The sequence below is a fragment of the Oryzias latipes genome, chromosome 2 (genome assembly GCF_053564925.1).
Source record: "Oryzias latipes strain Hd-rR chromosome 2, Olatipes_Hd-rR_3.1".
Classification (NCBI taxonomy): Eukaryota; Metazoa; Chordata; class Actinopteri; order Beloniformes; family Adrianichthyidae; genus Oryzias; species Oryzias latipes.
In genome coordinates this window covers 31,944,802-31,967,296 of record NC_136238.1, presented here as the reverse complement: position 1 = coordinate 31,967,296, position 22,495 = coordinate 31,944,802, and the positions used below count along the sequence as shown (strand labels likewise).

Genomic DNA, 22,495 nt, shown 5'->3' with positions numbered 1-22,495 from the left:
GTGTATATATTTGTTTATACTGACTCCAAAGTTTTGTTTCTTTTATATATTGCTCTCTCTCTGCCCTGTACTGCTGCGGCAATAAGGAAATTTACCCATCGTGGATCTTGTCTTGTCTTGTCTTGTCTTGTCTTGTCTTAGTACACCCACCATCAATGTCCAGTGCCTTACCCAATTGTATATTCGGTTACAGCTGCACATGTAATTCTCATTTCCAAAAAACATGCAAATGAATAACAAGACGTATTCTCAAAGTATGCAGTTTTACAAATGCCGACGTTCTGTATTTTTTTGTATTTGTACATATTTATTCATGATTATATTTCTGTATTTATACTTAAATTCTTTTATGTTTAAAAATAAACATAAATAAACATTAAACAAAAACATTAAATTCTTTTATGTTTGGACATTGTTTCAAGCATTTACTGGTTCTGTTCCACAACTTCACTCCACAAATTGAAACACAGAATCTCTTTTTATATGTACGTGCTTTATGTATGAGAAATTTATCTTTTTCCCTAATAAATAACCTTTGGATATTCGTCGGTAATAAATTGTTTTTGGCCTTGAATATTATTTGAGCGGTACAATACTCTACAAGATCGTAAAATTTGAGTAATTTTGATTCTATGAATAATTTGTGTGCTCAAGGTAATTGACTTTGTGTATGATTCGTATTGCTCTCTTCTGAAGTATTGAAAGTGAATGTAACGTTGTTTATAGTTGTTCCTCCAAACCTCTACACAATGAGAAAAATATGGTAAGATCAATGTACAGTATAACATGTGGAGTGATTTGTGGTCCAGAACCAGTTTAGCTTTATTTAAGACAGAAATACTTCTGGATAGTTTAGCTTGTATGTAGCTAATATGTGCTTTCCAGGTTAGTTTGTCATCAATTATGACCCCAAGAAATTTATTTTCATAAATTCTTTCAAGTTTCACCCCATTTATGTGCATGTCAATGTTAATATTTTTACCCTTATGGTGACCAAATAACATCATTTTTGTTTTACTTAAATTTAGTGAAAGCTTATTTACATCAAACCACAGCTTCAGTTTTTCCATGTCCTTCTTAACAATTTCAATAAATTGCTGCAGATCATCCCCATCACAAAACACATTTGTATCATCGACAAATAAAACTAGCCGTAATTTGTTAGAAACATTAAATTAATCATTTATATATAATATAAACAATATTGGTCCCAGAAATGACCCCTGAGGGACACCACAAACAATGTCCAAACATTGGGAACAAGCACCTTTAACCTTTACAAACTGCTTTCTGTTGCTCAAATGGCATCTGATCCAGTCTAGTACTAACCCCCTAATGCCATACCGTTCCAATTTATTAATTAACATACCGTGGTTAATTGTGTCGAAAGCTTTTTTTAAATCAATAAATACCCCGATTACATGTTTTTTATTATCAATTACATTTGAATATGGCAATAAACACTTCTTGAATCTTGAATCCCATGATGCAGTGATCCTGCTGCCTTGTTCAACTGTTTAGCTGTGCAGCTTACTGCTCTGGCATATTTATTTCACTGAATACTCCATTCAGAAGTCCACAGAACCGCTCAGAACACCAAACTGGAGGGGATAAAGGAAAATCCTATTTCTGGACGTGCTCAGCGTGATGATGTCATCTGCATCTCTGCTTTACAACTAGCGCCCCTTAGTGGTGAAAATAAAACCACATTTCTCTCTGACAGATCAAATGAACTGGAGAACATTTGACACAGTAGTCCAACATGAACTTTTACTGCGTCAATCCAAACTAGCTGATTATGCAGCAAGTTATTGTGAAGCTAGCCCTCACCATGCTGAAGACAACAGTGGATTCTGAACACAGAGCCTTTAAAAACCTATGGAAGGCTGAGGAAATGTTTCTGACATTGCTGCTAAACCAATGGCTCTGATTGGTGGAGCTAATGTGGCTTTAATGAAAGAACCTGATCTAAGACCACACTGTGAGACTAAACATCCTGATAACCTGAAAGACCTGAATGCAGAGCAGAAGATCCAGAAAGCAGAAGAGTCAGAGAAGAATGGGACACTTCAGCAGAAGCTTTGTAGCCGTGCAGAATCCCAAAGTCAAGCTGCTGTGAAAGCAAGTTTAATGGTGGCAGAGGAGATGGCCGGTTCAGCCAGACTATTGACCCAGGGAGAAGTTTTGAAGAGCTGCAGGATGGAGGTGTTGGACGTCTGATGTCCAGACAAAAAGCAGATGCTGGCAAACAGAAGCCTGAGGAGAAATACGCTTCTGCTGGAGTTTGGGAGATGGCTGTTGGTTCAAGAACACAGTTGATGAAAGAAGCAAAGACTTGATTGCAGACTCTCTGACTGTGGATGACAGTCCTGACATGACTGATAGTGCACAGCTGGACATCTTCATCCGGGGACTGGACTCCAGTTTTCACTTTGTAGCATTGTCACAAAGGTATCCAGTGGAGAAAACATCTAAATGACAACTGAACTACAGACATGAAGAAAGTCCACATTGAAGAAACTATTGCTGTAACACAAACACAAACTGGTTCTTGGTTTATATCAATATTGTTTAAAATTCTATGGTGGATTATGGGAATTTTGCCTCTCTGCCTGCTGCTGTGTGGCGTTGGGGAGTTCCGGCTGCCGCTGCTGCTGCAGCGGGAGTCTTGGTGTGGGGATGGCTGGGCACTCTCCCTCCTTTTCACATTTCACCATACATTTTAGAAGAACATAAACACTCAGCTTGTGTTAGCTTATCTTTGCACTAATAGTTAGCATGATTGAATGAATGAAATATTTCACACTAGTTGGTTTGAAGGCATAAGTATGCGTGTGTGAACACTATCTGTTTTGTGTGCATGTTGACATGTGGACATTTTTGCAGGTAGCAGGTGTGTTGATAACATTTGAGTTTGTGTGTGGACAGGCCCCACCCTTTGAGATTCGTACTACATTTGAACCTTACCGTAATGATAAACATCCAGTAAACTTGTTGCTTTAGGCTGTTGGTTAGCGGCATTCCTCGCGGTCTCCATGTGGACCCCAGAGGGGAGGGTTGAAGTAGGCCGAAATTGCCTTTCACTGAGGCCGACGCCGTGATTTCCCGAGGCCAACGCCGCGATCTCCCGAGGCTGACGCCGAGATCTCCCGAGGCCGACACCCCGTTTCACTGAGGCCGACGCCACAATCTCCCGAGGCCGACGCCGCAATCTCCCGACGCCGCGATCTCCCGACGCCGCGATCTCCCGAGGCCGACGCCGCGATCTCCCGAGGCCGACGCCACGATCTCCCGAGGCCGACGCCGCGTTCCACGTAGGCCGACGCCGCAATCTCCTGAGACGGATCAGGTTACCTTTAAACCGGTTTGGGCCCCTGCTTGCCAGGCGGAAAGATGTCGACCAAAGACCAGAACAAGCTGTCCACCGTGGAGAGACCCATCAAAACTCCTATGGACGCTATGGACGCCAATGGAGAGATTAGTCCAGTCGACCTACTGCACCTTCAACAGGAACAGGATTACCGAGACCTTCTGGAGAAGATCACAGCGCTGGAAACAAAGGTTTGCCACATTGAAGTGAACATGGAGGTAAATGGATTTTATGGCAACAACACAACTTTGCCACTGCCTCATCTCAGCAGAGAAGAGAAAGCTAACACGCAGTTAAATTGCACAGATGCAATGGACAGAAATACAACATCCGTGGACAATAACAAACAATCGATAGATAATCCTCCCTGGAACCATCTTGGATCAAATCCAAAGAATAAGTCCAACAGCTGGAAAATTGGAGGACATGGGAGGATCGACCCTCCGCGGAGAGCTGAAGCCTCTGAGGCTGACTGGCCTTCTCTTCCTACGAGACAGAGGACCTCTTCTACTCCCGTACACCAGAGGACAGGAAAGAAGTCAAGCATGAATGGAGCGGTGACGCTGCAAAACAGATTTACTCCACTGTCAGATGACCCCAGATTACCCAACGACCATCCACTGGAATGCGGCATGAGGAGGACCTGTAACCCATCAGAAGGTAAACGGCCAGGAAGAAAGCTGAAGGCTCAGCCTGAGACTCTGATTGTGGGTGATTCCACTGTAAAAGATGTCCAGTGGCTCTGCAGCGTGAACACTAAAGTCCTGTGATTTCCAAATGATATGGTCTGTGACATGCAGGAGAGAATACTGCAAACTGTGACAAAGTTTCCAACGGTAAAAAATATTGTACTACACACAGGGTCAAATGATGTGTCCAAGCAAAAATCTGAAGTTTTAAAACAAGACTTCACTGGACTGATAACAATTGTGAGCTCCATGAATGCCACTGTCTTTATCAGCGGCCCCATTCCAACAATTCGAGGAGGAAAGGAGAAGGAGAGATTCAGCAGGCTGTTGGCTCTAAACAGGTGGCTTTCTGTGGCATGTGGTGACACTGGAATTCATTTTATCAACAACTTTCACATTTTCTGGGAACGCAAACATCTTTTTAAAAATATGGATTTAGTTTAAACAAATCAGGAGTTAAACTGTTCTCCTCCAATCTTTTTTACTTCCTGCGTCATGCCAAGACTGATATAAATTTATCTCAATGTCAAGGCCAGACACAGACTGGATTCACACAGGGAATGGAGCTGCCCCCACTGGAAGAAAACATCAAAAACGAGAAACCTGCCTTCGAACACCGGAAGAGGAAAAACGAGGACAATGGACTCTACCAAACACCACCAAACCAACAAACTCTTGATTGTTCTCCCTCCCCCTTTTCACCCTCTTCACCCCCTTCACCCCACCTGAAATTCACCGAGCAGATGATGGAGCGAGTCGGTATTGGGCTTCGATCTACCCCTCTGGCCAATCCATTTTCGTCCCCCATAATTCTGTCACCAGAATGTTTGAAGGGACGACGTAAAACCCCACCCTCTCCTGTGCAACATCATATCCTTTCCCTGCAGTCAGATGTTTGATGTGTTGAGGGTCCAGGCTGTGAAAATACCAACAGTCATGATGCTCTCCTGAAAAATCTGGGACCCTGTTCTCTAGAAACACACACCATTTCTGTAATTGTCACTAACAGGAGGAATGTAATCTGGCCAAAACGCAAACAAAGGACTCTAAAAGAGATAAACATCTCCTCTGCACTTTTCCAGAAACAGAAGGTAAATGAAAATATTATTGCTCCTAGACCTCTTAAGTTAGCACTTTTAAATGTCAGGTCTTTAGCAGGAAAAACATTCTTAATTAATGATTTTATCACTGAGAACAAAGTTGATTTTATGTTCTTAGTTGAAACCTGGTTAGATGAGAACAGCAGTGGAGCCGTTCTCACAGAGTCAGCACCTCCCAACTATGGTGTTATAAGTAAGGAAAGAACAAGCAGAAAGGGAGGGGGGGTTGCAGTTTTGTTTAATGAAATGTTTCAGTGTAAAAAGTTATCTTTTGGAAGCTTTCCATGTTTTGAATACGTAGCCCTACAGCTGAAGGCCTCACTCAAAACCATATTTATAAATATCTACCGCCCCCCTATATACTGTTCATAATTTAACATAGAGTTTAGTGAACTGCTGTCCTTAGTTTGTCTTGATTTTGACTGTATAATCATGGCCGGAGATTTTAAAATCCATTATGGAAATCTTGATAACAAAGGGACTAAGGACTTGATAAACACTTTGGACAATTTCGGATTGACTCAACATGTAACAGAGCCCACACACAACAGGGGGAATATTCTTGATTTATTGATCTCCAAAGGTCTGAACATCACTAAGGTTACTGTATGTGACTTAGGTCTGTCTGATCACTGCTGTGTTTCCTGTGAGAGCATTATTCCAGTATGCACAAATGTTTTAAGGGAGGAGATCACAAAACGGTATATAATTGAAAATACTAGTGAGATGTTCAATCAGATGTTCTCCCTGACTCCTCCCCTCTCAGGGAATTCAGTCAACGAACTTGTTAACAGCTTTAATTCCAACATGTCAAATATCATGGATAATATTGCTCTTAGTAAGGTGAAAGTGATCTCTGGTAGGAAAAAATCTCCATGGAGAATTTCCATTATTGTAAACAATGGAAAAAGAGAATGTCGGAAATTTGAACGCAAATGGAGAAAATTTAAACTACAGGTAGAGTATGACATTTATAAAGAGAAACTTCACTTATATAATTTACAACTGTGCAATGCAAGAAAGTTCTATTTTTCGGAAATTATTACCAAAAACTCCCATAATGCTCGGGTCCTATTTAATATAGTCGACAGGTTGACAAAACCCCCTGTGTCAGTGGCACCAGAATTTTACTCCATCAAAGGCTGTAATGACTTTGCCAAATTCTTCAGGGACAAAATCAAAAACATTAGACAAACAATAGTTTTATCAACTACAAGTTCAAGATATGAACCCTATCCACTAGAGACCAGCATTAATCCAATGGCCCAGTTTCAACCCATAAACAGTAAAGAACTGCTGGACATTCTATCGCACCTGAACTCCTCCTCTTGCTGTCTGGATATTCTACACAAGTTTTTTTCAAAAAAGTCTCAAAGACATTGGAACCAGACCTGCTCCATACTCTCAACTTGTCGTTAACATCTGGCGTTTTCCCAGATCCACTGAAAACAGCTGTAATTAAACCTCTTCTAAAAAATTACAGTCTAGACAAAACTCAAATGAACAACTATAGACCGATATCAAACCTGCCATTTTTAAGCAAGATCATTGAAAAAGCTGTTTTCCATCAGCTAAATGAATTTCTAATAAAAAACATCTTCTATGATGTCTTCCAGTCCGGCTTCAGACAGAATCACAGCACTAAAACGGCCCTGATCAAAGTGATTAATGACATACGTTTGAATACAGACAGTGGGAATATGTCAGTGCTAGTTCTACAGGACCTCAGTGCTGCGTTTGATACAGTCGACCATGCAATACTACTCAGACGACTGGAAAGCTGGGTGGGTCTCACTGGGCCAGTATTAAACTGGTTCAAAACGTACTTAGAAAACAGGAAATATTCTGTGTCCATTGGTAACTTCACTTCTGAGCCAATAGAAATTACATGTGGAGTACCCCAAGGCTCCATCCTGGGACCACTTCTATTTAACATCTACATGCTCCCACTGGCCCAAGTGATAAAGAACAACAACATTAGCTACCATAGTTATGCAGATGATACACAGATATATATTAGACTGACACCAGGCAACAGAGATCCTGTACAGGATCTTGGTAAATGCATTGAGGACATTAATGACTGGATGTGCCATAATTTACTTCAGCTAAACAAAAACAAAACTGAGGTTATTGTCTTTGGGGCTAAAGAACAAAGGTTGGACGTCATTATAGAGCTTCAATCTATTCAACTAAAAACTACCAACCAGGCCAAAAACTTGGGTGTATTGATAGACACAGACCTAAATTTTGATAAACACATTAAGGCAGTCACAAAATCAGCCTATTATCATCTCAAAAATATCTCAAGGATTAAAGATCTGATGTCTAAGCAGGACCTGGAGAAACTAGTGCATGCTTTCATCTTCAGTCGACTTGATTACTGTAACAGTGTGTTTACAGGACTACCAAAAAAATCCATCAGGAAACTACAGCTTATTCAAAACTCTGCCGCTCGGGTTCTCACAAGGACCAAGAAAGTGGACCACATTAGTCCAGTTCTGAGGTCTTTACACTGGCTACCTGTCTGTCAGAGGATAGACTTTAAAGTCCTGTTACTAGTTTATAAAGCTTTGAATGGTTTAGCACCAAAATACATGGCTGACCTCCTGACCCAGTATGTACCAACCAGACCTCTCCGCTCTTCTGGATCCGGTCTTTTATCAGTCCCTAGAGCCAGAACTAAACATGGTGAAGCTGCATTCACTTTCTATGCTCCACAGATCTGGAATAAACTTCCAGAAAACATTAGATCTGCTGAAACACTGTCTTTAAATCCGGGTTAAAAACTCACCTGTTCTCAGCAGCATTTAATTAATATGTATTCAAAAGTTTATGCGCGCACTATTTATTTATGCTCGTTTTAAATTCAAATTTTGTTTACTATCTTTTAATTTTATTTTAATGATCACATTTTTACTATTTGTTTGTAATTGTTTCTTTTAATTTTTTATGTAAAGCACTTTGAATTGTCTCTGTACATGAAATGTGCTATATAAATAAATTTGCCTTGCCTTGCCTTGCCTTTAGGCTGCTTCATGGTTTTATCCCCCCCTCTCCTGTTATCACCCTCCAATCCCCCCCCTCTCTCTAACATCCCTCTCTCTTCTTCCCTCCTTTCCTTTTTCGTCTAGCCCAACACCAAACATTTTCAAACATGATTGAAATTAATAAATTTTGGCCTCAATTACAAAAAGGGGTTTATTCAGACATACCTCTGGTTTGTCTGAAGATTAATAACCCCTATTGTTAAAGTAAAATATGTCCAACACAAGAGGCCCTCAGTTCTCATCTGTCTGCCCAGCTGTTGGACAGGACAAGTTAAAAAAATAGAAATATATAAAAAAAAAAAGTCAGCTCGGGGGAGGGGATCAGTAGGCCAGACTGTGATGGTCTTTGTGGTGGGCCTGGACTGGCGTATGAGGGGGTTGTAGGCGGGGAAGAGGAGAAGGGAAAAATGATCTGACTTCCCATGGTGGGGGAGGGGTGGGAACCTGTATGCATGCTTGATGTTAGCATAGACGTGGTCCAGAGTCTTCTCCCGTCTTGTAGAACAGTTCACATGCTGGTAGAACTTTTGGAGGACAGTCTTTAAGTTGGCCTTATTAAAGTCTTCTGTGAAAATATGAACGCCGTCAGGATGAGCCAGCTGCTGTTTGTTTATGTTTGTTCAGCAGGAGAGAGAGCGCTGTTTACTTTGGCGTCTGGCGGTATGTACACAGTCGTAATAACCACAATAGTCAACTCTCTTGGTAGAAAAAAAAGCAGACATCTAACAGGTATGAACTTGACGTCTGAACATACACATGCACACAAAAGTTGTTTATATTTTGATATTTATTACAGTTGTGCTTTTGTTTACATTTCCACTACTGACTTTGCCATTTAATCACTGCCTTTTTTTTCTTTCAAATCTACGTTTGTGGTGCTGTTGTTCTTACATTTCTGTTTCATCTTTGCTCTTTTTTGTTAGCTCTATAGTTACTGTTTTCTTCTTCTTATTGAATTATTGAATGACGCAATATACATGCTCTATATTTGATGTATGTTCAATTCAGATTGTTGTAAATACTTAAAAAACATGTTTATTTGCGGAGAGTCTCTGTCCTGTGTTTTATTATACACTTAAATAACAAAAATATTTGTATTTCCAAGATTATTCTACAATCAAACATTTCAAGAAAAAAGTATCAGGATCACTATCCAAATTCCCAGAACCCAGAACCCATTGTATTTTCCCGACCATAAGGGGCACCCAAAAGTCTTACATTTTCTCCAATTTGTAGGCGGTGGCCCTAATGTGTTGTGGTGGGCCAAAGAAGAAGGCGGCATGAGAACGATGGAGGGAAGAGTGGGCATGTACAGAACAACATTGTTTGCAACACTGCTGAAGCACAGTTGTGCTTGTGCTATCCTGTGGGGTCAAGATGACAATTGACGTGTTCTCCCTACCATGATAAAGGTGGATAAAGGTGGAAAAATGTCATGTAATCCATGGAAACCAGAGAAGATCCCATATCATTGTAGAAAAAGGTTCAGTGCACTGTCTAGTGGGGTCTAGATGACCTCACTCCCAATGTCAAAGTGCCTGGGATAGCACAAGGGTTAACCTGCAAGCTATCAGCCACGCGGAGGAACATGGGAGCAGCTGCAGAGAATTCAAGATAAACGAATGGGAAGCTGGTGTGTTTGTTAGAAATTTAGCCCGGCTGTTCAATTCAGGTACAGAAGATGAGGACTTTGATGGATTTTTGTTTTATGACTGAAAAAATAAAAAAATAAATGACAACCAACTCAGTTCTGCTCCCGTTGCCTTTTAAACACACACTGAGTGTGTGTGTGCTAAAGCTGGTGTATCGGCGGTTCGCGTGTGAGCAGGAAAGGGGAAGAGAGGGACAGAGCTCTCAGCGCAAACGAGTGTGTGATTCAGTTTGTGTTAGTCAGTTACGGAAAATAGTTTAAAAAAAAAGGGTTTCTTCTATGAGAAGAGAGACTGGGTCTTTTATTAGCCCACTCTGGAGGCTCTGAGGGTCAGAGTGGGGAAGTGAACCCTGAAGGAAGATCCGCCTTTGGCCTCGGAGAGGATCTCCCCTTTGTCTTTCAACAACGGTCAGAAACGTCACTGCAGGAAAGATTCAATACTACCATGCATGTTTGACAAATACTGAAAAATCCCCCATAACTGAGACCGCGCCCTATAACCCAGTGTCCCGTATGGTCCTGAAAATAAGGTTAATGATGCTCTGACCATAGAGCAGTTTTTACAATGTTCTGTACCAGTGACAATGACAAATTAAGTATGATCTGTTGATCTAAATGTAAATGTCATATCTATATGTGAATGATAAATGTTTAATTTAAACATTAAATTCCAGTTTGTGACTCCCAGACTCTGGTTTACAGTGGAAACTGATCCACACAGAGGAACACCCTCAGAAGGAGTCTAGTTAACCATTGGAGAGAACAGAAGACTGATAGATTCTGACACTCTGGACCACTGATCTCTGAGAGAAGTGTTGCTGTGGTGCAGCGTGCTGATACTAAACTCATTCCCTTTAGATTCTGCATTTAATCCTTATCAGATATTGTGGTAACACTTTATATTAAGATTCCTTAACAAGCTTTGTTAACACATTAACAAGCATTATAAATGAATTTATAGGGTGTTAGTAAGACATTTATTAGTACAATAAGTCTAATAAGGTTTATTAAATTACTTAGTTAACACATTTACAAGCATTATTATTAGGATGTTTTCAATATGCTAATGATGCATTTACTGATATTATAGGTGCCTAACAAATGTGTCAGTGTTAATAAGCTTAAGGCAGGTTAGCGTGTTAGCTTTAGCATGGCTCCTGTAGGTTTTTTGCTTTCGGTCTTCAAAAATGACTGGCTTGTGCAACTTTCTTGTGGACTTTGAAGCAAGACAACAGTGGTTGAATGCAGTTGGCATTGAATGCAGAGAACTGTCTCCTGGTGATGGGATTTGCAATGAATGTTTCACTGAGGATAGATGCTAATACTGTATCCTTATTAATAGCTATGATGCTAGTCATCCAACACCAGTATATATGTTGTTTTTTTTTAAATATTTGTCTGAATTAAATTATTATATATCTTTTACAAAACGATTTGTGTATGTTTAGTCTGTTTTAATGTCATAAAGTTCTTTTTACAATCTTTATGCTTTGTGGTTGTTTGTGCTAAAAAAAGTCCACACTTTAGATGAGGTGCTGCAATACAATTAATAAACTATTAACAAAGTTAATTTATACATTTGTAAAGCTTATAAGCAGTTTAGTAATATGGATTTAGAAGACAATGGTCTGACTTTAGATGTTAATAAATCTTATTAACACTTTCAGGTATTTGCAAGACATCTATAATGCTAATAAATATCTTACTAGCATCTGACACATTAATAAAGCCTAATAATTTGTTAAGTTAGTTAAAAAAACTTATTAAGCTTATGAACATTAGGCTTGTGTCAGACGTCTATAATGCTAATAAATATCTTACTAGAACCCCAAACAATAATAATACTTCTTAATTTGTTAACAAAGGTTGTTAATAAATCTTATTAAGCTTATTAACACTGACACATTTGTTAGGCACCTATTATGTCAGTAAATGCATCATTAGCATCTTGAAAACATCCTAATAATAATGCTTGTAAATGTGTTAACTAAGTAATTTAATAAACCTTATTAGACTTATTGTACTAATAAATGTCTTACTAACACCCTATAAATTAATTTATAATGCTTGTTAATGTGTTAACAGAGCTTGTTAAGGAATCTTCATATAAAGTGTTACCGATATTGTTAATCTTTTAACCTTCTTTTAACCTTTTTACTCTAAACTTTGTTGATCTTAATCTTTTCCTGAATAAAAAAACAATACACAACTATTTTAATTTCAATATTTGGAAAAAATGCCAATATTTCACATCCATCAAATTGGCCCAGAGCTCATTAGCTCTGAAGAATTATCAGAATTATTTTATTGTCAAAAATAGATTTTACTGGAACTTGGAAATAAAAAAACGATCAGACTTCAACTTCAACCTGGTAGACTCTGGTCCTTGAAAATATGGCCTGACATTAAATTGATATGCAGCTACAGATCTGCCTCTGCAGGTTTACTCAATTCTTTCATTTCTCTTCACCAAAACTCTCCTTCTTTCTTTGCTTTAACTCTCTAGTCTGCACTCACACCTGTGTGTGTGTGTGTGTGTGTGTGTGTGTGTGTGTGTGCACGTGCATGCTCATGTGCTCTGCTGTGTCTGATCTGAACTTTGACCTCGGTCAGCTTTCAGGCAGGTTTAATCAGGATGACTAGCCTGTCATTAGTTTAAGTTCTTGTTTGTTTCTTTAAACTCAGAAATCTGTAACAGCTGAACCTTTTGTTGCCATGGAAACATCTTTGTTCTACAGAAAATCTAAGCAACTGTTTTCTTCCACTGCAGACTCTTCAAAGAATCAAAGATGTTCAATTTGTGGAAAATCCAGAAAATCTTTGTATCCAAACTTTTTAGCTTCAGTGAAGAACTACAAATGTAGAAATGAACCAACCAGCAGCTTCAATGTTCTGACCTCAGAGTCTGCAGTCTGCAGTTTGGACTCTCCAGTCCAGAACACAGAACCTTCATGGATGAATCCTTCAGATTGTTTTTGGTCAGGTCCAGTTCTGTCAGGTGGGACGGGTTGGACTTCAGAGCTGAGGCCACAATTTCCCAGTGAGTTTCTGAGAGTCCACATCGTTCTGAAAGTCTGTGAAGAGAAAGAAAGACAGAAACAGGTGATTTTCTGATGAATTCAGGCTGTGATGAAGTTCCAGTTGGACATTTCTCTCTTCATCAGAGCTTCATCTTCATCCTAAAACAGTCCTCCTCATCAGTCTCTTTCAGACCTTCATCTTTCTTTCATCTGCAGCTGGAGGACAGAAGGTGGAGCTCCATGGAGCTTCATGCTGCCCTCAGTCTGTCAGTGATCTGAGGTCTGAACCCCAAAGTTCACAGTAGAACATCTGGATCACAGAGACTGACACCTGTCACTTTGACCATGATGAAGATGATGATTGAATGTTGACAGTTTTTAAATGTTGGTTCTGATCCAGTTTTCTGAGAGTTTTCTGTTTCCATTTCCAAAATGATATTTTCATGTTTTCAGCTCTGAAGCTGTAAACAGCAAAAATTCATCTTCCTGTTCTGTTGCAGAACTTTCAATCCAGTTTCCTCCTCAGGTCCACGTCTCCCGTCATGAACAGAACCACAGCAGCACCAACCTTCAGGCAGAAGCCAGAAGGTCTTCTTGGTAGAAAGAGGCTAAAGTGACTGCTTCTATTCTCAAAAAGCTTTTCTAAATCTGTACTTGATGCTTTATTGAAGCTGTTAATGTCATGGAAACAGCACATTCTGGGGGCGGGGTCTGTAACCAGCTGACTGACATGAAAGTATTTCTTCACTTCTCTGCTCCTATGAACTTACTGAGGAATGATGACTCAGCACTGTTGTTGCATCTTGAAGGCTTTTTCGGCTTGAAGGCAAACACACCTGCCTCCAGTGACTCATCATCCGGCCTCTGTAGAACTCCATGATGAGCTCAGTCAGGTGTGTTTCAGCAGGTAAGATGGAAACCATGCAGGTTCGTGGTTCTGGGGACTGGAGTTCGGGAAAGCCTGTTCTAAAGCAGAGCTGCTGGAGCTTCAGCTTTTCAGAGTGGATAAAAGAATCTCCTACCGGTTCTTCTCTGACTCGTTCATTCCCTTTAGAACATGCGGCTCAACATTCAGGCTTTTTTCATGTGTTCAGAGGGAGAGCTCTGTTTGTTTAAGCCAGGGGTGAGCAAACTACGGCCCGGGGGTCATATGAGTAAACCCTGGGTTAACGCACGGTACATAAAGACATTCTCAATAGATCGCCGATTTCTGGAGTCACCATGGAAACGCGTGGAGAAAAAAAAGAAAGAAAGCGCGACACTTGCGACCGAAGTGAGACGGAGTCTGAGATTTGAATGACGGCGGATAAAAATAATAAGTCCATCAAAAAAGTAACACGGCTGAAAAATAATTTAAATAATTTAAATAATTTAGTTAAATTAATTCAAACTCAATAATTGTTTATACAACTCGAATTTACGTATTTATCTAACTAAATGTCACATTACTCCATTGGTCTTTTTTCCATCTTAATTACTTATATTTCTTGAACTTTCATATGTCTAAGTTTGAGCCGGCAGATATGCTCATTTTTATAACAATAAAAAGAAAGGAAAGTTGGAGCCAGCAGATATGCTCATTTTTATAACAATAAAAATGTCACGGTGCCTCCGGCTGCAACCCCTCCCCTCCCTGCTCCTTCATTGGAACCAGCTGACCTGCATCGTCTCATCACCTGGCAGACCTTCTTAAGGAGATCCATCCCAGCATACTACGCCAGTCCGTTATACTCACTCCGGTGCTTACGTCTGGCCTCAGTTCTAGTAACTTCGCTCTAGCAAATTCTAAGCCTTGTACTTACCCTTGTCTCATGCCTTCATGTCATCTCACCACTGGTCACGCTGGTTCCTCGCCTCGTTCCTGTTCGCCGTCCTCGTCACAGGCTGTCTACGCCGTTCTCGGCTCCACCTCTCGCTCCAAGCTGTGCTCGCCGTCCTCGGCGGTCCACCTCGTCACAGGCTGTCTACGCCGCTCTCGGCTCCACCTCTCGCTCCAAGCTGTGCTCGCCGTCCTCGGCGGTCCACCTCGTCACAGGCTGTCTACGCCGTCCTCGGCTCCGCCACTCGCTCCAGGCCGTGCTCGCCGTCCTCGGCGCTCACCCTCGTCACAGGCTGTCTATGCCGTCCTCGGCTCCGCCACTCGCTCCAGGCCGTGCTCGCCGTCCTCGCCACTCACCCTCGTCACAGGCTGTTAACGCCGTCCTCGGCGCTCCTCTTCATCCTCTACTCTCATCAGATTAAAACTTCTGACTCTGCCTCGTCTCCTGAGTTTCTTCCGGGTTCCAGCATCTGGGTCTCCATAGAGTTCGGTCATGACAGAACGGACTGGCCCGTACCCAGACCCAGCTGACCCGGAAGGACTCCGTCTGGCCGTCACCCACCAAGGCGTCGCTCTAGGGCGACAAGCGGAATCCCTTAATCAGATGGCGGTCGCCCAGCAGGACCTTTCTCGTCGTTTGGACAGTATCGCTCAGACTCCGATGGAGCTAACTAGCCAAAGGCCCCCGAACGTTACTGCCGGCAATACGGTGGCCGCCGCCGCTAGTCTGGTTCCCGCTTCGGATAGCTATGCTAACGAAAACATCCGGCTCCTCCCCGAGTGCTTCCTGGGTGACGTAGGAGCTTGCGGGGGTTTCCTCCTCCATGTCATTTGATTTTTCAACAGGCTCCCCGTCATTACCAGGCAGACCACAGCAAGATCACTCTTATTGTGAACGCTCTTCGAGGCAAGGCGCTTCAATGGGCGCAGGCTTATCTGACTGCTAATTCCATTTATCAAACCTCTTTCGAACGCTTTCTAGGGGAATTTCGACTGGTTTTCAACCCACCCCGCAAGGAGGAGGAGGCTACCCGTCGACTGCTAAACCTAAAACAACGCCACAGATCCGTGAGTGACCATCTGATTGACTTTCGGATTCTAGCGGTTGAGGCGGGCTGGCCGGATGTAGCCCTTAAAGGGGTGTTCTATCAATCCCTCAGTGACTCTATCAAGGATCATTTATGCTCTCAGCCAGAAGCCAACTCATTTGAGGAACTCGTGACAGCAGCCTTACGTTCCGATGTTCGCCTACGGGAACGCCAGGCGGAACGCTCCAGCCAAAACAAAGAGACTAATTCTAATTCTCCCTCTTCCTCTCCAGCCGCTAAACTCGTTCATGTCGTCTCCCACGATTCAGCTGGACGCTCTGCTGAAGAGCCCATGCAGATCGGCCATTCTAAGCTTACCCCTGAGGAGCGGCAGAGGCGAAGAGAGGAGGGGGCCTGTTTCTACTGTGGCCAAGCCGGTCACCTCGTTCATCAGTGTAAGCTTCGTTTAGACTCCCGAACCCCCCGTTAGAAGGCAGGCCACGGGCGGGTCAATCTTCTCTCTCTACCGAGAGACCTTTTCTTTATTTACCTGTCAAGTTAAGTTTTTTTTCTAGTGTTTTTGAAGGTAAAGCCCTTATTGACTCTGGAGCTGAGCAGAGTTTCATTGATGACTGTCTTGTTTCTGAGCTTAACCTCCCCACAGAACCTTTGGATATCCCTGTCAGGGCGGCCGGATTGGGTGGTCAGGTCCTCACTCACATAACCCACCGTACTAAGGCCGTTCGTCTCATCACGTCTGGTAATCATCACGAACTCATTCAGTTTTACGTTACCAAAACCCCCCAGTCTCCTATCATTCTAGGGTTTCCCTGGCTTCGCGCTCACAACCCCCAGTTCGATTGGGTTAATCTCCACATTACCAACTGGAGCACTACCTGCATGGCAAATTGTCTTCGTTCCGCCATACCCTCGGTTTCTCCTTGTTGTGATCCCGATCCTGAGGAGATCGATCTTTCTAAGGTACCTCCGTGCTATCATGATCTTAGGACTGTTTTCAGTAAGACCAGGGCTGGTTCTCTTCCTCCCCACAGGCCGTACGATTGTTCCATCGAACTAGTTCAAGGCGCTACGCTGCCTAAGAGGAGACTATTTAATTTATCAGGCCCTGAGAAATTGTCCATGGAGAAATATATCCAGGAAGCTCTCTCGGCTGGTCATATTCGCCCCTCATCTTCTCCGGTCGGTGCCGGGTTCTTTTTCGTCCAGAAGAAGGACAAAACCTTACGCCCGTGCATCGATTACCGCGACCTCAATCAAATTACGGTTAAGAATAAGTATTCCCTTCCGCTCATTGATTCTGCTCTAAATTCTGTTCAAGAAGCTCTGGTTTTTTCCAAGTTAGACCTCCGTAACGCTTATTATTTGGTTCGCATGAGGGAGGGGGACGAGTGGAAGACCGCTTTTAACACCCCACTCGGTCATTTCGAGTATTTAGTAATGCCTTTCGGGCTCACCAACGCCCCTGCTATTTTCCAGAATCTCGTTAATGATGTTCTACGTGACTTTTTTAACCGCTTCGTCTTTGTGTACCTTGACGACATCCTCATTTATTCACGCAATCTGGATGAACACACCCACCATGTCCGTCAGGTTCTCTCCCGGCTTTTAGAGAACCGACTGTATGTTAAAGCCGAAAAATGCGAGTTCTACGTACCCACCATTTCTTTTTTAGGTTTTATCATAGATTCAGGAAACATTCGTCCCGATCCAGCCAAGATCACGGCCGTTACCAGTTGGGAACCTCCAACTTCCCGGAAACAGCTTCAAAGGTTCCTCGGTTTCGCGAATTTTTACCGTCGCTTCATACGTAGCTATAGCAGCATAGCCACCCCTTTGACTCAGCTCACCTCCGTTAATAAACCTTTCATCTGGACCCCCGAAGCTCAATCCGCCTTCACCGAGCTCAAGCGCCTCTTTACTTCCGCTCCCATTCTTATACAGCCTGACCCTCTCCGGCAGTTCGTCGTCGAGGTCGACGCATCTGATTCAGGTGTGGGAGCGGTTCTCTCCCAACGTGAGGAGGTCTCAGGAAAGCTGAAACCTTGCGCCTTCTTTTCGAAGAAGCTCTCCGCGGCGGAGAGAAATTATGACGTCGGTAACCGGGAACTCCTCGCCATTAAACTCGCCCTGGAGGAGTGGCGTCACTGGCTCGAGGGGGTTGAGCATCCGTTCATCCTTTTGACGGATCATAAAAACCTCGTCTACCTACGTCCGGCCAAACGCCTAAACTCGCGTCAGGCCCGTTGGTGCCTCTTTTTTGAACGGTTCAGGTTCTCGATCACCTACAGACCGGGCAGTAGGAACATCAAACCTGACGCCCTTTCCCGGTTGTACAGTCCTGAAAGCGATCAGGAGTGCTCTCCCATTATTCCCCCCACGTATATCGTGGGGAACTTAACGTGGGACATCGAGAGCAGGGTCATCTAAGTCCAGGGAGAGGAACCTGACCATCCTCCGGCGCCGCCCGGCACCCTATACGTCCCCTCCTCTCTCCGCTCGGACGTCCTGGTCTGGGGCCATACTTCACGTATTGCTTGTCATTGTGGTATCCATAGGACCCTTAGACTCCTGCAGCGCCGTTTTTTCTGGCCCTCCATGAATAGGGACGTTAGGGAATTCGTGGCGGCCTGCGAAGTCTGCGCTCGTTCCAAGTAGTCCAACTCGCCACCTGCAGGTCTTCTCCATCCCTTGCCTGTTCCTCAACGCCCCTGGTCTCACCTAGCTATGGACTTCGTCACTGGGTTGCCGGCCTCTCAGGGACACACCATCATCCTCACTGTCATCGACCGTTTTTCCAAGGCCGCCCATTTCATTCCCCTTCCCAAGCTGCCCACTGCCACCGAAATGGCGGACATTCTGGTTAGGGAGGTTTTCAAACACCACGGCATTCCCAGTGACATCGTCTCTGATCGCGGACCCCAGTTTATTTCCCAGGTCTGGCGGGCCTTCTGCTCTGCTCTGGGTGCCACGGTTAGCCTTACATCCGGTCACCATCCTCAATCCAACGGACAGGCAGAGCGTGCCAACCAAGAGCTCGAGGCCGCTCTCCGTTGTTTGGCCGCCCAGAACCCTTCCAACTGGTCATCCTTTCTAGTATGGATCGAATACGCCCACAACAGTCACCCGTCCTCCGCTACCGGTATGTCCCCGTTTGAGGCCTCCCTCGGATACTCTCCACCCTTATTTCCTTCTCAGGAGCTGGATTTGGCGGTTCTGTCCAACATCACCTTCGGCGCGTCCAGCGCGTCTGGACTCAGGCTAAGGCTGCCTGCGCACCAAAGAGAGGAACTGCCGTATCGCAAATCGCCACAGGGTGGAGAGTCCCCTGTATCAACCGGGACAACGGGTTTGGCTCTCCTCACGGGACATACCCCTCCAAGCCACTTCCCGCAAGCTAGCGCCACGCTACATTGGACCGTACCCCATCGAGATGGTCATCAACCCCTCCTGTGTGCGGCTGGGGCTCCCGGCGGCGCTTAAGGTACACCCCACCTTTCATGTCTCTCAGCTTAAGCCCGTCCAGGAGAGTCCTTTGTGCCCGCCGTCCGCTTCCCCACCACCCGCCCGGGTCATCGACGGCGCCCCTGCCTGCACCGCCAGCAGGGTGTTGGACGTCCGCCGCCGGGGGCGCGGTTTCCAGTTTCTGGTGGACTGGGAGGGTTACGGTCCGGAGGAGCGCTCATGGATCTCCCGCTCCCTCATTCTGGACCGTTCCCTCATAGATGATTTCTATCCGGACCACCCAGATCGCCGTCCAGGACCGCCTGGAGGCAATCGTTGAGGGGGGGGGGTACTGTCACGGTGCCTCCGGCTGCTACCCCTCCCCTCCCTGCTCCTTCATTGGAACCAGCTGACCTGCATCGTCTCATCACCTGGCAGACCTTCTTAAGGAGATCCATCCCAGCATACTACGCCAGTCCGTTATACTCACTCCGGTGCTTACGTCTGGCCTCAGTTCTAGTAACTTCGCTCTAGCAAATTCTAAGCCTTGTACTTACCCTTGTCTCATGCCTTCATGTCATCTCACCACTGGTCACGCTGGTTCCTCGCCTCGTTCCTGTTCGCCGTCCTCGTCATAGGCTGTCTACGCCGATCTCGGCTCCACCTCTCGCTCCAAGCTGTGCTCGCCGTCCTCGGCGGTCCACCTCGTCACAGGCTGTCTACGCCGCTCTCGGCTCCACTTCTCGCTCCAAGCTGTGCTCGCCGTCCTCGGCGGTCCACCTCGTCACAGGCTGTCTACGCCGTCCTCGGCTCCGCCGCTCGCTCCAGGCCGTGCTCGCCGTCCTCGGCGCTCACCCTCGTCACAGGCTGTCTATGCCGTCCTCGGCTCCGCCACTCGCTCCAGGCCGTGCTCGCCGTCCTCGGCGCTCACCCTCGTCACAGGCTGTCTACGCCGTCCTCGGCGCTCCTCTTCATCCTCTACTCTCATCAGATTAAAACTTCTGACTCTGCCTCGTCTCCTGAGTTTCTTCCGGGTTCCAGCATCTGGGTCTCCATAGAGTTCGGTCATGACAAAAAAGAACGGAAAAAATGCATGGAGTGCAAAACTTCATCACAGAATATTCCATCACTGTCATAACAGGGTTGGGTGGTAGGGGTGCGATATAAAGTCATCATCCTCTCCTTTACTCTCACTCATGGTGCAGAGACGTAAGCATAGTAGGACAAAATAGCTCGGCAAAACTCAGTAAAACACAGTAAAACAGCTAAACAACTAAACACATTTTGTAAAAAACCCACACTTAAACCCAAATCCGTCCAGACAGGCAAAGGGAATGATATCCCAGAATCCCTTGCGTTGCCGATCTAACAGCAGCATCAAAGTTACACCTACCTAATTGAATTAATTTGAACGAAAGGAAAATAATTGTCTGAAAACTATGTGTTATTTTTAAGGTGACCTAACAAAAAAATGATTTATCTTAACTGAAGCAAATAAGTAAGTGAGATCAAAGTAAAAAAGTTTATCTTTCCAACATCCATATGTGGTCTTATCACCCTTTCATGGTGGAAAAAGTATTATCTGAGCTTCTTCATCCACTAAATCATATTCTAATGGACACACCATGCTGCTTCACCTCTCTGAAAACAAACTAACCTTCGACTAAACCTGCTCCAGACCAGGTTATGTTCAGAGCATGAGTTGCCACGGCAACTTGACCTACCCTGAAACATACCTCCATTTGTGGAACAAAAAGCTGAGGTTATCAACTTCCTTAGCCTCAAACTTATCGTGGGAGCTAGCATAACCTGCTTTCTGGAATACCCCCTTGGTCTGTAAGGAGCAGCAGGAATAACGACAGGCAGGTGACTGCACTGCAGACTTGAAAACGTGGAGCAGAAATCCAGATTTGCTGATGAGCTGCAGACTGGAACACAGAGAGTGAGATGATGCTGGTAGTCAAATAGTAGACTAGACATTCCGGCGAAGAACGAAGCTGTGCGACAGCAATATACCATATACTGACGTGACCAGGTGGGGAGAGTTAAATAAGTTAAATAAGTTGTGGGGTTTAATTTTGGGTCCAATACTTTTTGATTTATATATGTTGCCTCTTGGGGATGTCACCAGGAGACGTGGCATTGACTTTCACAGCTATGCTGATGATACACAGCTTTACATTGCCATGTCTGCTGATGACCTTGAACCTCTTAACACTCTTTTAAACTGTATTTTAGATATAAAGTTGTGGATGGCAGAGAACGTCTTGCAGCTCAACCAGGACAAAACTGAAGTTTTAATCATTGATCCTGAAGACAAGAGAGAGATGATTTTACCCAAATATAGGAATTTTAAATCTTCTCAATGTGTGAGAAACCTGGGCGTTCTTTTAGACTCTGAGCTGAATTTTATTCCCCACATCAGAAACGTTGTTAAAACAGGATTTTATCATCTTAAAAACATTGCCAGAGTCCGCCCGTTCCTCTCGCTTGCCAGCACAGAGGTGCTGATGCATGCTTTTATTTTCAGTCGTTTAGATTATTGTAATGCCCTGCTCTCTGGTTTACCCAAAAAGGCTTTTTCAAATCTACAACTACTGCAGAACTCAGCGGCACAAATTCTGACGAGGACCAGAGGGCGGGAGCACATTGCACCGGTTTTAAAATCGCTGCATTGGCTCCCTGTGCGTTTCAGGATTGATTTTAAAGTTCTTTTAATGGTTTATAAATGTTTTAATGGTCTTAGGCCTTCTTATTTAAATGATATTATTTTAAAATATGAGCCCTCGCGGACCCTGAGGTCCTCCGGTGCTGGCCTCTTAGTTGTTCCTAAAGTGAAGACCAAAACTTATGGTGAGGCTTCGTTCTGCCATTACTGTCCTCGCCTGTGGAGCAGCCTGCCGGAGAGCCTCAGGGCCGCAGAGACTGTAGAGGTTTTTAAGACCCACCTTTTTAGTCTGGCTTTAAATGACTTTGATAATTGTTTATGTATTTTATTATTTATCTATTTATTAATTTATCTGTTTTCTTTTTTTTCTTTTTTTCAAGGACTATTATTATCTCTGTGTTTTTAATATGTTATTCTTTTTATTGTTATCATACTAATGATACTTATGTTATATTTTAATCAGCTCACATATTTTTTAATTACTAACATTGTTATATCTCATTTTATTTTTTATCTTTTTCTATATTTTTGTTGGTATTTTATGATCATTTTTATTCTGAAATTTCATACTCTAGTGTCATTGTTCTGGGGTACTACAATCTTCACCTGTAGGGGGTGCTGTTGCTGCAGGCTAGGGT

General features: G+C 43.8%; 2 protein-coding genes across 5 annotated transcripts in view; one reads left to right on the top strand and one right to left on the bottom strand.

The window, feature by feature from the left end:
* Positions 1-22,495, bottom strand: part of LOC144986665 (NACHT, LRR and PYD domains-containing protein 12-like) — a 515,000-nt gene that overhangs the window by 47,972 nt on the left and 444,533 nt on the right. For both annotated transcript variants that reach the window (XM_078934327.1, XM_078934324.1), the window contains one exon: positions 12,758-12,934. In XM_078934327.1, coding sequence (XP_078790453.1) covers positions 12,758-12,934 — 177 coding nt within the window. The remainder of the gene's footprint in view (positions 1-12,757; positions 12,935-22,495) is intronic.
* LOC101164420 (uncharacterized) overlaps positions 1-22,495 on the top strand; it is a 736,165-nt gene that overhangs the window by 646,748 nt on the left and 66,922 nt on the right. The window lies entirely within an intron of this gene.